Genomic DNA, 16,239 nt, shown 5'->3' on the forward strand with positions numbered 1-16,239 from the left:
ATCCTCACAAACCTCACCATCCACACGATCCTCATCATCCGTATCATTCTCATCATCTTCATTACCCTTATTATCCTCATCATCCTCATCATTCTCATCATCCTCATCATCCACATCATCTTCATCCTTCTCATCAACTTTAACATCCTCACTATCCTTAACATCCTCACCATCTTCACCGTCTTTATCATCCTCATCTTTCTCATCATCCTTATCATCCTCACCATCCTAATCAACCTCATCATCTTCTTCATCCACATCATTCTCACCTTTATCACCATCCTCACCATCCTCACCATCTTCACCATCCTCACCATCCCTACCATCTTCATCATCCTCACCATCTTCACCATCCTCACTATCTTCACCATCCTCACCATCCTCACCATCCTCACCATCCTCACCTTCCTCACCATCTTCACCATCCTCACCATCCTCACCATCCTCACCATACTCACCATTCTCACCATTCTCATCATCCTCATCATCCTCACCATCCACACCATCCTCACCCTCCTCACCATGATCTCCATCCTCCACACCCTCTCCATCCTCTCTATTCCCAATATCCTCTCTATCCTTTCCATCTTCGCCATCCTCATCATCCTTATCATCCTCATCATCCTTACCATTCCCATCATCCTTACTATCCTCACCATCTTCACCATCCCCACCATCCCCAACATCCTCACCATCCCCACCAAAATCACAATTCTTACCATCCTCACCATCCTCACCAGCCTCACCATCCTCATTATCCTCATCATCCACATCATCCTCATCATCTTAAACATCTTTACCATCCTCACCTTCATCATCATCTTCATTATTCTCACCATCCACACAATCTTTACAATTCTCACCATCCTCATCATCCTCACCATCCTCAAGATCCTCATCATCCCTATTATCCTCATCATCCTCATTACCCTTATTTTCCTCATCATCCTCATCATTCTCATCATCCTCATCATCCACATCATCTTCATCATTTTTATCAACTTTAACATCCTCACTATCCTTATCATCCTCACTATCCTTAACATCCTCACTATCCTTAACATCCTCACCATCCTCACCGTCTTCATCATCCTTATCCTTCTCATCATCCTTATCATTCTCACCATCCTAATCAACCTCATCATCTTTATCATCCACATCATTCTCACATTTATCACCATCCTCACCATCCTCACCATCTTCACCATCCTCACCATCCCTACAATCTTCATCACCCTCACCATCTTCACCATCCTCACTATCCTCATCATCCTTACCATCCTCACCATCCTCACCATCCTCACCATCCTCACCACACTCACCATTCTCACCATTCTCACCATTCTCATTATCCTTATCATCCTCACCATCCACACCATCCTAACCATCCTCACCATGCTCTCCATCCTCCACACCCTCTCCATCCTCTCTATTCCCAATATCCTCTCTATCCTTTCCATCTTCGCCATCCTCATCATCCTTATCATCCTCATCATCCTCACCATTTCCATCATCCTTACTATCCTCACCATTTTCACCATCCCCACCATCCTCAACATCCTCACCATCCTCACCATACTCACAATTCTTACCATCCTCACCATCCTCACCAGCCTCACCATCCTCATTATCCTCATCATCCTCATCATCCTCATCATCTACATCATCCCATCATCCTCATCATCTTCAACATCCTCATCATCCTTACCCTTATCACCATCCTTATTATCCTCACAATCCTCACCATCCTCACCATCCTCACCAACCTCACCATTCTCACCATCCTCATTATCCTTATCACCCTCATCATCCTCATCATCCGTATCATCCTCATCATCCTCATCATCCTCACCATCCTCAATATTTTCTTGATCCTCTCCATTTTCTCCATCTTAATTATCCTCACCATCCTCATCATCCTCATAATCCTTATCATCCTCATCATCCTCATCATCCTCATCATCCTCAACATCTTTATCATCCTCATCATCCTCATCATCCTCATCATCCTCATTATCTTCATCATCTTTAACATCCTCATCATCCTCATCATTCTCAACATTCCGACTATCCTCACCATTCTCACCATCCTCACCATCCTTACCATCCTTACCATCTTCACCATCCTCACCATCCTTACTATTCTAACCATCCTCACCATCCTCACCATTCTCACCATTCTTACCAACCTCACTATTCTCATCATCCTAATCATCCCCACCATTCCCACCATCCTCACCATCCTCACCATTCTCACCATCCTCACCATCCTCACCATGCTCTTCATCCTTCCCATCCTCTCAATACTCTGTATCCTTTTCATCCTCACCATCCTTTCCATCTTCTCCATCCTCTCCATCATCTCCATCCTCATCATCCTTATCATCCTCATAATCCTAATCATCCTTATCATCCTCATCATCCTCAACATCCTCACCATCCTCAATATTTTCTCGATCCTCTACATTTTTTCCATCTTATTCATCCTCACCATCCACATCATCCTTATCATCCTCAACATCCTCATTATCCTCATAATCCTCAACATTTCCTCAATCTTCACCATTCTCACCATCCTCACCATCTTCAACATCCCCACCATTCTCACCATTCTCACCATCCTTACCATCCTCACCATCCTCACCAATCTCACCATTCTCACAATCCTCACCATCTTCACCATCTTTACCATCTTTACCATCCTCACCATCCATACCATCCTCACCATCTTCACCATACTCATCATTCTCACCATCCTCACCATCCTTACTATTCTCATCATCCTCATCATTCTCCCCAGCCTCACCATTCTCACCATTATCACCATTCTCACTATCTTCACCATCCTCACCATGCTCTCCATCCTCACCATCCCCCCCATCCTCTCTATCCTCTTTATCCTCACCATCCTCATTATCCTTATCATCCTTATCATCCTCATCATCCTCATTATCTTCACCATTCTCACCATCCACACTATCTTCACTATTTTCAACATCTTCACCATTCTTAAAATCCTTACTATTTTTTCCATCCTTCTCATCCTCACCACCCTCACCATCTTTATCATCCTTACTATTTTTTCGATCCTCTCTATTTTCTCCATTTTAATCATCCTCACCATCCTCATAATCCTCATCATCCTCATCATCCTCAACAACCTCATCATCCTCATCATCCTCAACAATCCCACTATCCACACCAATCTCACCATCCTCACCATTCTCACCATCTTCACCATTTTCACCATCCTCGCCATCCTCACCATTCTTACCGTCCTCACCATCCTCGCCATCCTTACTATTCTCACTATCCTCACCATTCTCACTATTCTCATCATCATCATCATTTTCACCATCCTCACCATCCTCACCATCCTCACCATCTTCACCATGCTCACCATGCTCTCCATCCTACCCATCTTCTTCATCCTCTCCATCTTCACCATCCTCGCCATCCTCATCATCCTTATCATCCTCATCATCCTTATCATCCTTATCATCCTCAATATCCTCACCATCCTCACTATCCTCACCATCCTCAACTTCCCCACCATCCTCACCATTTTCACCATCTTCAGCATACTCACCATTCTTACCATCCTCACCATCCTCACCGTCTTCACTATCCTCATCATCCTCATCATCCTCATCATCCTCACCATTCTCACCATCTTCAATATTTTCTTGAACTTCTCCATTTTCTCCATCTTAATCATCCTCACCATCCACATCATCCTCAACATCTTCATCATCCTCAACATCCTTATTATCCTCATTATCCTCAACATTCCCACCATCTTCACCATTCTCACCATCCTCACCATCCTCAACATCCCCACCATTCTCAACATTCTCACCATTCTCACCATCCTTACCATCCTCACCATCCTCACCATTCTCACCATTCTCACCATCCTCACCATCTTCACCGTCTTCACCATCTTTACCATCTTCACCATCCTCACCATCCATACCATCCTCATCATCTTCACCATACTCATCATTCCCACCATCCTCACCAACCTCACTATTCTCATCATCATCATAACCATCCTCACCAACCTCAACATCCTCACCATCCTCATTATCCTTATCACCCTCATAATTCTCATCATCCTTATCATCCTCCCCATCCTCTTCATCCTATCCATCCTCACCATCCTCGCCATCCTCATCATCCTTATCATCCTCATCATCCTTATCATCCTTATCATCCTCAATATCCTCACCATCCTCACTATCCTCACCATCCTCAACTTCCCCACCATCCTCACCATCCTCACCATCTTCAGCATACTCACCATTCTTACCATCCTCACCATCCTCACCGTCTTCACTATTCTCATCATCCTCATCATCTTCGTCATCTTCATCATCTTCACCATTCTCACCATCCTCAATATTTTCTTGATCTTCTCCATTTTCTCCATCTTAATCATCCTCACCATCCACATCATCCTCATCATCCTCATCATCCTCAACATCCTCATTATCTTCATTATCCTCAACATTCCCACCATCTTCACCATTCTCACCATCCTCACCATCCTCAACATCCCCACCATTCTCACCATTCTCACCATTCTCACCATCCTTACCATCCTCACCATCCTCACCATTCTCACCATTCTCACCATCTTCACCATCTTCACCATCCTCACCATCCATACCATCCTCACCATCTTCACCATACTCATCATTCCCACCAACCTCAACATCCCCACCATCCTCACCATCCTTACTATTCTCACCATACTCACCATTCTCACCATTCTCATCATCCACACCATCCTCACCATGCTCTCCATCCCCCACATCCTCTTTATCCCCAATATCCTCTCTATCTTTTCCATCTTCGCCATCCTCATCATCCTTATCATCCTCAGCATCCTCACCATTCCCATCATCCTTACTATCCTCACCATCTTTACCATTTTCACCATCCTCACCATCCTCACCATCCTCACCATACTCACCATTCTTATCATCTTCACCAGCCTCACCAGCCTCACCATCCTCATCATCCTCATCATCCTCATCATCCTCATCATCCTTATCATCCTCATCATCCTCATCATCCACATCATCCTCATCATCCACATCATCCTCATCATCTTAAACATCTTTACCATCCTCACCTTGATCACCATCTTCATTATTCTCACCATCCACACAATCTTCACAATTCTCACCATCCTCATCATCCTCACCAACTTCATCATCCTCACCATCCTCACAAACCTCACCATCCTCAAGATCCTCATCATCCCTATCATCCTCATCATCCTCTTTACCCTTATTTTCCTCATCATCCTCATCATTCTCATCATCCTCATCATCCACATCATCTTCATCATTCTTATCAACTTTAACATCCTCACTGTCCTTAACATCCTCACCATCTTCACCGTCTTCATCATCCTTATCCTTCTCATCATCCTTATCATTCTCACCATCCTAATCAACCTCATCATCTTTATCATCCACATCATTCTCACATTTATCACCATCCTCACCATCCTCACCATCCTCACCATCTTCACCATCCTCACCATCCCTACAATCTTCATCGCCCTCACCATCTTCACCATTCTCACTATCCTCATCATCCTCACCATCCTCACCATCCTCACCATCCTCACCACACTCACCATTCTCACCATTCTCACCATTCTCACCATTCTCATCATCCTCATCATCCTCACCATCCACACCATCCTAACCATCCTCACCATGCTCTCCATCCTCCACACCCTCTCCATCCTCTCTTTCCCCAATATCCTCTCTATCCTTTCCATCTTCGCCATCCTCATCATCCTTATCATCCTCATCATCTTCACCATTCCAATCATCCTTACTATCCTCACCATTTTCACCATCCCCACCATCCTCAACATCCTCACCATACTCACAATTCTTACCATCCTCACCATCCTCACCAGCCTCACCATCCTCATTATCCTCATCATCCTCATCATCCTCATCATCCTCATCATCCTCATCATCCTCATCATCCTCATCATCCTCATCATCTACATCATCCCATCATCCTCATCATCTTCAACATCCTCATCATCTTCAACATCCTCATCATCCTTACCCTTATCACCATCCTTACTATTCTCACAATCCACACCATCCTCACCATCCTCACCAACCTCACCATTCTCACCATCCTCATTATCCTTATCACCCTCATCATCCTCATCATCCTTATTATCCTCATCATCCTCATCATCCTCACCATCCTCATCATCCTCATAATCCTTATCATCCTCATCATCCTCATCATCCTCAACATCCTCAACATCCTCATCATCCTCATCATCCTCATTATCTTCATCATCTTTAACATCCTCATCATCCTCATCATTCTCAACATTCCGACTATCCTCACCATTCTCACTATCCTCACCATCCTTACCATCTTCACCATCCTCACCATCCTTACTATTCTAACCATCCTCACCATCCTCACCATTCTCACCATCCTTACCAACCTCACTATTCTCATCATCCTAATCATCCTCACCATTCCCACCATCCTCACCATCCTCACCATTCTCACCATGCTCTTCATCCTTCCCATCCTCTCAATACTCTGTATCCTCTCCATCCTCATCATCCTCTCCATTTTCTCCATCCTCTCCATCATCTCCATCCTCATCATCCTTATCATCCTCATCATCCTCATCAACCTCATCATCCTCACCATCTTCACTATCTTCACCATCCTCACTATCTTTTCCATCCTCACCATCCTCATCATCCTTATCTCCCTCATTATCCTCATAAACCTCATCATTCTCATTATCCTCATAATCCTAATCATCCTTATCATCCTCATCATCCTCAACATCCTCACCATCCTCAATATTTTCTCGATCCTCTACATTTTTTCCATCTTATTCATCCTCACCATCCACATCATCCTTATCATCCTCAACATCCTCATTATCCTCATAATCCTCAACATTCCCTCAATCTTTACCATTCTCACCATCCTCACCATCTTCAACATCCCCACCATTCTCACCATTCTCACCATCCTTACCATTCTCACCATCCTCACCAATCTCACCATTCTCACAATCCTCACCATCTTCACCATCTTTACCATCTTCACCATCCTCACCATCCATACCATCCTCACCATCTTCACCATACTCATCATTCTCACCATCTTCACCATCCTCACTATTCTCATCATCCTCATCATTCTCCCCAGCCTCACCATTCTCACCATTATCACCATCCTCACTATCTTCACCATCCTCACCATGCTCTCCATCCTCACCATCCCCCCCATCCTCTCTATCCTCTTTATCCTCACCATCCTCATTATCCTTATCATCCTTATCATTCTCATCATCCTCATTATCTTCACCATTCTCACCATCCACACTATCTTCACTATTTTCAACATCTTCACCATTCTCAAAATCCTTACTATTTTTTCCATCCTCTTCATCCTCACCACCTTCACCATCTTTATCATCCTTACTATTTTTTCGATCCTCTCTATTTTCTCCATTTTAATCATCCTCACCATCCTCATAATCCTCATCATCCTCATCATCCTCAACAACCTCATCATCCTCATCATCCTCAACAATCCCACTATCCACACCAATCTCACCATCCTCACCATTCTCACCATCTTCACCATTTTCACCATCCTCGCCATCCTCACCATTCTTACCGTCCTCACCATCCTCGCCATCCTTACTATTCTCACTATCCTCACCATTCTCACTATTCTCATCATCATCATCATTCTCATCATCCTCACCATCCTCACCATTCTTACCATCTTCACCATGCTCACCATGCTCTCCATCCTCCCCATCCTCTTCATCCTCTCCATCCTCACCATCCTCGCCATCCTCATCATCCTTATCATCCTCATCATCCTTATCATCCGTATCATCCTCAATATCCTCACCATCCTCACTATCCTCACCATCTTCAACTTCCCCACCATCCTCACCATCTTCACCATCTTCAGCATACTCACCATTCTTACCATCCTCACCATCCTCACCGTCTTCACTATCCTCATCATCCTCATCATCCTCATCATCCTCACCATTCTCACCATCTTCAATATTTTCTTGAACTTCTCCATTTTCTCTATCTTAATCATCCTTACCATCCACATCATCCTCATCATCTTCATCATCCTCAACATCCTTATTATCCTCAATATCCTCAACATTCCCACCATCTTCACCATTCTCACCATCCTCAACATCCCCACCATTCTCAACATTCTCACTATTCTCACCATCCTTACCATCCTCACCATCCTCACCATTCTCACCATTCTCACCATCCTCACCATCTTCACCATCTTCACCATCTTTACCATCTTCACCATCCTCACCATCCATACCATCCTCATCATCTTCACCATACTCATCATTCCCAACATCCTCACCAACCTCACTATTCTCATCATCCTCATCATTCTCCCCAGCCTCACCATCCTCACCATTATCACCATCCTCACCATCTTCACCATCCTCACCATCTTCACCATGCTCTCCATGTTCACCTTCCTCCCCATCCTCTTCATCCTCTCCATCCTCACCATCCTCGCCATCCTCATCATCCTTTTCATCCTCACCATCCTTTCCATCTTCTCCATCCTCTCCATCATCTCCATCCTCATCATCCTTATCATCCTCATAATCCTAATCATCCTTATCATCCTCTTCATCCTTTCCACCCTCACCATCCTCGCCATCCTCATCATCCTTATCATCCTCATCATCCTTATCATCCTCAATATCCTCACCATCCTCACTATCCTCACCATCCTCAACTTCCCCACCATCCTCACCATCTTCACCATCTTCAGCATACTCACCATTATTACCATCCTCACCATTTTCACCATTCTCACCGTCTTCACTATCCTCATCATCCTCATCATCTTCACCATTCTCACCATCCTCAATATTTTCTTGATCTTCTCCATTTTCTCCATCTTAATTATCTTCACCATCCTCATCATCCTCATCATCCTCATCATCCTCATCATCCTCATCATTCTCAACATCCTCATCATCCCCATAATCCTCAAAATTCCCACTATCCTCACCATTCTTACCACCCAAACCATCCTCACCATTTTCACCATCCTCACCATCCTCACCATCCTCACCATCCCTACCATCTTCACCATCCTCACCATCCTTACTATTCTAACCATCCTCACCATTCTCACCATTCTCATCATCCTCATCATCCTCATCATCCACACCATCCTCACCATCCTCACCATGCTCTCCATCCTCCACATCCTCTCCATCCTCTCTATCCCCAATATCCTCTCTATCCCTTCTATCTTCGCCATCCTCATCATCCTTATCATCCTCATCATCCTCACCATTCCCATCATCCTTACTATCCTCACCATCTTCACCATCCCCACCATACTCACCATCCTCACCATCCTCACCATACTCACCATTCTTACCATCCTCACTATCCTCAACAGCCTCACCATCCTCATCATCTTCATCATCCTTATCATCCTCATCATCCTCATCATCCTCATCATCCTCATCATCCTCATCATCTTCAACATCCTCAACATCTTTACCTTTATCACCATCCTTATTATCCTCACAATCTTCAACATCCTCACCAACCTCACCAACCTCACTATCCTCACCATCCACATTATCCTTATCACCCTCATCATCCTCATCCTCCTTATCATCCTCATCATCCTCATCATCCTCACCATCCTCAATATTTTCTTGATCTTCTCCATTTTCTCCAACATAATTATCCTCACCATCCTCATCATCCTCATTATCCTTATCATTCTCATCATCCTCATTATCCTCAACATCCTCATCATCCTCATCATCCTCATCTTCCTCATTATCTTCATCATCTTTTACATCCTCATCATCCTCATCATCCTCAACATTCCCACTATCCTCACCATTCTCACCATCCTCACCATCCTCACTATCCTCAACATCCTCACCATTCTCACCATCCACACCATCCTCACCATCCTCACCATCCTCACCATCCTCACCATCCTTACCATCCTTACCATCTTTACCATCCTCACCATCCTTACTATTCTAACCATCTTCACCATTCTCACCATTTTCATAATCATCATCATCCTCACCATCATCACCATCTTCACCATCCTCACCATCCTCATCATGCTCGCCATGCTGCCCATCCCCTCCTTCCTCTCTATCCCCACCATTCTCTCCATCTTCTCCATCTTCGCCATCCTCATCATCCTTTTTATACTCACCATTCTCACCATCCTTACCATCCTTACCATCTTCACCATCCTTATTATTCTAACCATCCTCACCATTCTCACCATTCTCATCATCCTCATCATATTCACCATCCTCACCATCCCCACCATCTTTACCATCCTCACTATCCTCACCATCCTCACCATCCTCACCATCCTCACCATCCTCATCATCCTCACCATCCTCACCATCCTCACCATCCTTACCATCATTACCATCTTCACCATCCTCACAATCCTTACTATTCTAACCATCCTCAACTTCCTCACCATTCTCATAATCCTCATCATCCTCACCATTCTCACCATCCTCACCATCTTAACCATCCTCACCATCCTCACCATGCTCTCCATCGTCGCCATCCCCTCCATCTTCTCTATCCCCACCATCCTCTCCATCCTCTCCATCTTCGCCATCCTTATCATCCTTTTCATCCTCTACATCTTCATCATCCTCATCATCTTCATCATTCTCAACATCCTCACCATTCTCACCATCCTCACCATCTTCACCATCCCCACCATCCTCACAATCCTCACCATCCTCAACGTCCTCATCATCTTAATCATCCTCACCATCCTCATTATCCTCATCATCCTCATCATTCTTATCATCCACATCATCCTCATCATCTTAAACATCCTCACCATCCTCACCATCATCACCATCTTCACTATTCTCACCATCCACACAATCTTCACAATTCTCAACATCCTCACCATCCTCACCAACTTCATTATCCTCACCATCCTCACTATCCTCACAAACCTCACCATCTTCCCCATCCTCACCATCCTCATCATCCTCATCATTCTCAACATTCTCATCATTCCTATAATCCTCAAAATTCCCACTATCCTCACCATTCTTACCATCCAAACCATCCTCACCATCTTCACCATCCTCACCATCCTCACCATCGTCACCTTCCTCACCATCCTCACCAACCTCATCATCCTCACCATCCCCACCGTCATCACCATCCTCATCATTTTTATCATTTTCATCATCCATATCAACATCATCATCCTTATCATCCACATTTTCCTTATCATCTTCATCATCCTCATCAGCCTCATCATCCTTATCATCCTCAACAACCTCACCATCCTCACCATCCGCCCTATACTCACTATCCTCACCATCCTTACCAACCTCACCATTCTCAACATACTCATCATTCTCATCACCCTCATTATCCTCATCATCCTCATCATCTTCATCATTCTCATTATCCTCATCATCCTCATTAACCTCAGCATCCTCATCATTCTCATCATCCTCATTATCCTCACCATCCTCTCAATCCTCAGCATCCTTATGATCCTCATCATCCTCATCATCCTCATCATTCTCATCATCCTCATAATCCTTAACATCCTTACCATCTTCACCATCCATCCCATCCTCACCATCCCTACATTCCTAACCATTCTCACCATCTTCAACATTCTCACCATCCTCACTATCCTCACTATTCTTACCATCCTCATCATCCTCATCAGCCTCATCATCCTCATCATCCTCATCATCCTTATCATCCTCATCATCCACATCATCCTCATCATCCTCATCATCCTGAACATCCTCTCCATCCTCACCATTCTCACCATCATCATCATCTTCATCATCCTCACCAACCTCACGATCTTCACCATTCTCACCGTCTTCTCCATCCGCACCATCCTCTTCATCCTCATAATCATCATCCTCACCATCCTTATCATCCTCAACATTCTCACCACCCTCACCATTTTTACCATCTTCACCATCCTCACCATCCTCAACATCCTCACCAACCTAAACATCCTCACCATCCTTATCATCCTTATTACCCTCATCATCCTCATCATCCTCATCTTCATTATTATTCTCATCATCCTCATCATTCTCATCATCCTTATCATCCTCATCATCCTCATCATCCGCACCATCCTCACCATTATCTCCATTTTTTCCATCCGTTTCATTCTCTTTATCTTTTACATCCTAATCATCCTCATTATCTTCATCATCCTCATCATTCTTAACATCCTCACCATCCTCACCATCTTCACCATCCTCACCATCCTCACCATTTTCACAAACCTTACCAACCTCACCATCTTCACCATCCTCATCATCCTCACCACTATCACCATCATGACCATCCCCACCGTCTTCACCATCCTCATCATCCTCATAATCTTGATCATCCTTACCATCTACATTATCCTCATCATCCTCATCATCCTCATTATCTTCATTATCCTCATCATCCTTATTATCCTCAACATTCTCACCATCCTCACCATCCTCACCATCTTCACCATCCCCACCAACCACACCATCTTCACTATCCTCACCATCTTCACCAACCTCACCATCCTCACCATCCTTATCATCCGTTTCACCCTCATTACCCTTATTATCCTCAACATCCATACCATTCCCAAAATCCTCACCATCCTTAATATCCTTACCATTCCGATCATCCTCATCATCTTCATCATCCTTATCATCCTCATCATCTTCATCATCCTCATCATCCCCCATAACCTTATCATCGTCATCATCCTTATCATCCTCATCATCTTCACCATCCTCACCATCATCACCATACTCACATCCCAACCATCTTCACCATTTTCATTCTTACCATCCTTACCATCCTTACCATCCTTACCATCCTTACCATCCTTACCATCCTCATCATCCTCAGCATCCTCATCATCCTCATCATCCTCATTATCCTCACCATCCTTTCAATCCTCAGCATCCTTATGATCCTCATCATCCTCATCATCCTCATCATTCTCATCATCCTCATAATTCTTAACATCCTTACCATCTTCACCATCCATCCCATCCTCACCATCCCTACATTCCTAACCATTCTCACCATCTTCAACATTCTCACCATCCTCACTATCCTCACTATTCTTACCATCCTCATCATCCTCATCAGCCTCATCATCCTCATCATCCTCATCATCCTTATCATCCTCATCATCCACATCATCCTCATCATCCTGAACATCCTCTCCATCCTCACCATTCTCACCATCATCATCATCTTCATCATCCTCACCAACCTCACGATCTTCACCATCCTCACCGTCTTCTCCATCCGCACCATCCTCTTCATCCTCATAATCATCATCCTCACCATCCTTATCATCCTCAACATTCTCACCACCCTCACCATCTTTACCATCTTCACCATCCTCAACATCCTCACCAACCTAAACATCCTCACCATCCTTATCATCCTTATTACCCTCATCATCCTCATCATCCTCATCTTCATTATTATTCTCATCATCCTCATCATTCTCATCATTCTCATCATCCTTATCATTCTCATCATCCTCATCATCCTCACCATCCTCACCATTATCTCCATTTTTTCCATCCGTTTCATTCTCTTTATCTTTTACATCCTAATCATCCTCATTATCTTCATCATCCTCATCATTCTTAACATCCTCACCATCCTCACCATCTTCACCATCCTCACCATCCTCACCATCCTCACCATTCTCACAAACCTTACCAACCTCACCATCTTCACCATCCTCATCATCCTCACCACTATCACCATCATGACCATCCCCACCGTCTTCACCATCCTCATCATCCTCATAATCTTGATCATCCTTACCATCTACATTATCCTCATCATCCTCATCATCCTCATTATCTTCATTATCCTCATCATCCTTATTATCCTCAACATTCTCACCATCCTCACCATCCTCACCATCTTCACCATCCCCACCAACCACACCATCCTCACTATCCTCACCATCTTCACCAACCTCACCATCCTCACCATCCTTATCATCCGTTTCACCCTCATTACCCTTATTATCCTCAACATCCATACCATTCCCAAAATCCTCACCATCCTCAATATCCTTACCATTCCGATCATCCTCATCATCTTCATCATCCTTATCATCCTCATCATCTTCATCATCCTCATCATCCCCCATAACCTTATCATCGTCATCATCCTCATCATCCTCATCATCTTCACCATCCTCACCATCATCACCATACTCACATCCCAACCATCTTCACCATTTTCATTCTTACCATCCTTACCATCCTTACCATCCTTACCATCCTTACCATCCTTACCATCCTCATCATCCTCATCATCTTCATCAACCTCATCATCCTCACCATCCTCACCATCCTTACCATCCTCACCATTCTCACCAACTTCACCATCCTCACCATCCTCACCTTCCTCACCATCCTTACCATCCTCATTAATTACACCATCCCCACCGTCTTCACCATCCTCATCATCCTTATCATCCTCATCATCCTTATCATTTTTATCATCCTTATCAATATCATCATCCTTATCATTCACATTTTCCTCATCATCCTTATCATCCTCATCAGCCTCATTATCCTCATCATCCTCAACATCCTCACCATCCTCACCATCCTAACTATCCGCACCATCCTCACTATCCTCACCATCCTCACCAACCTCACCATCCTCGCAATCCTCATCATCCTCACCACCTTCATCATCCTCACCATCCTCACCATCCTCACCATCCTCACCATTTTCACCAACCTTACCATCCTTAACATCCTTACCATCCTCATCATCCTCACCACTATCACCATCATGACCATCCCCACCGTCTTCACCATCCTCATCATCCTCATAATCTTGATCATCCTTACCATCTACATTATCCTCATCATCCTCATCATTCTCATCATCTTCATCATCCTCATCATCCTTATTATCCTCAACATCCTCACCATCCTAACCATCCTTTCCGTCTTCACCATCCACACCAACCGCACCATCCTTACTATCCTCACCATTTTCACCAACCTCACCATCCTCACCATCCTTATCATCCTCATTACCCTCATCATCCTCATCATCCTCACCATCCTCATCATTCTCATCATTCTCATCATCCTCACCATCTTCACCATCCTTACCATATTCAACATATTCACCACCCTCACGATCTTCACTATCCGCAACGTCTTCTCCATCTGCACCATCGTTATCATCCTTATCCCCCTGATCATCCTCATTACCCTTATTATCCTCATCATCCTCATCATTCTCATCATCCTCATCATCCACATCATCCACATCATCTTCATCATCCTCATCAACTTAAACATCCTCACCTTTATCACCATCCCCACTATCCTCACAATCCTCACCATCCTCACAATTTTCACCATCCTCACCAACTTCATCATTCTCACCATCCTCACCATCCTCACCATCCTCACCATTCTCGTCATCTTTATCACCCTCATCATCCTCATCATCTTTATCATCCTTATTATTGTCATCATCCTTATCATCCTCACCATCCTCATCATCTTCATCATCCTCATCATCCTCAATATCCTCATCATCCTCAACATACACATCATCCTCATCATCCTCATCATCTTCAACATCCTCACTATCCTCACCAATCTCAACTTTCTCACCATCCTCACTATCCTAACCATCCTCACCATCCTCACCATCCTCACCATCCTCACCATCTTCAACATCCTCTCCATTCTCTCCATCCTCGCCATCTTCACCGTCTACACCATCCTCACTATCCTCACCATCCTCACCATCTTCACCATCTTCACCATTCTCATCATCCTCATCATCCTCACCATCCTCACCATCCTTACTATCTTCACCATTCTTAACATTATCACTATGCTCTCCATCCTCCCTATTCTCTCCATCCTCACCATCCTCACCATCCTCTCCATCCTCTCTATCCTCATCTTCATCATCATCTTCATCATCCTCACTAGCCTCATAATCCTTATCATTTTTATCATTCTCATCATCCATATTATCCTCATCAACCTCATCATCCTCATCATCTTCATCATGCTCATCATCCTTATCATCCTCATCATCCTCATCATCCTCACCAGCGTCA

At 44.1% G+C, this 16,239-nt stretch overlaps 2 protein-coding genes across 2 annotated transcripts; both read left to right on the top strand.

Annotated features, from left to right (window-relative positions):
* Positions 1-994: 994 nt before the first annotated feature.
* On the top strand, positions 995-4,185 carry LOC145745942 (uncharacterized; the record flags this gene model as incomplete). Its single annotated transcript, XM_082564123.1, has 2 exons — positions 995-1,060; positions 4,135-4,185. Coding segments are annotated over 2 exons (117 nt in total), but the record flags the coding sequence as incomplete, so codon positions are not given.
* A 5,684-nt stretch (positions 4,186-9,869) lies between these two features.
* Positions 9,870-15,798, top strand: LOC145745943 (uncharacterized; the record flags this gene model as incomplete). The annotated part of the gene is made up of 2 exons (XM_082564124.1): positions 9,870-9,938; positions 15,673-15,798. Coding segments are annotated over 2 exons (195 nt in total), but the record flags the coding sequence as incomplete, so codon positions are not given.
* Between the last annotated feature and the right edge of the window lie 441 nt (positions 15,799-16,239).

This window comes from Corella eumyota, chromosome 3 (genome assembly GCF_963082875.1).
Source record: "Corella eumyota chromosome 3, kaCorEumy4.1, whole genome shotgun sequence".
NCBI lineage: Eukaryota > Metazoa > Chordata > Ascidiacea > Phlebobranchia > Corellidae > Corella > Corella eumyota.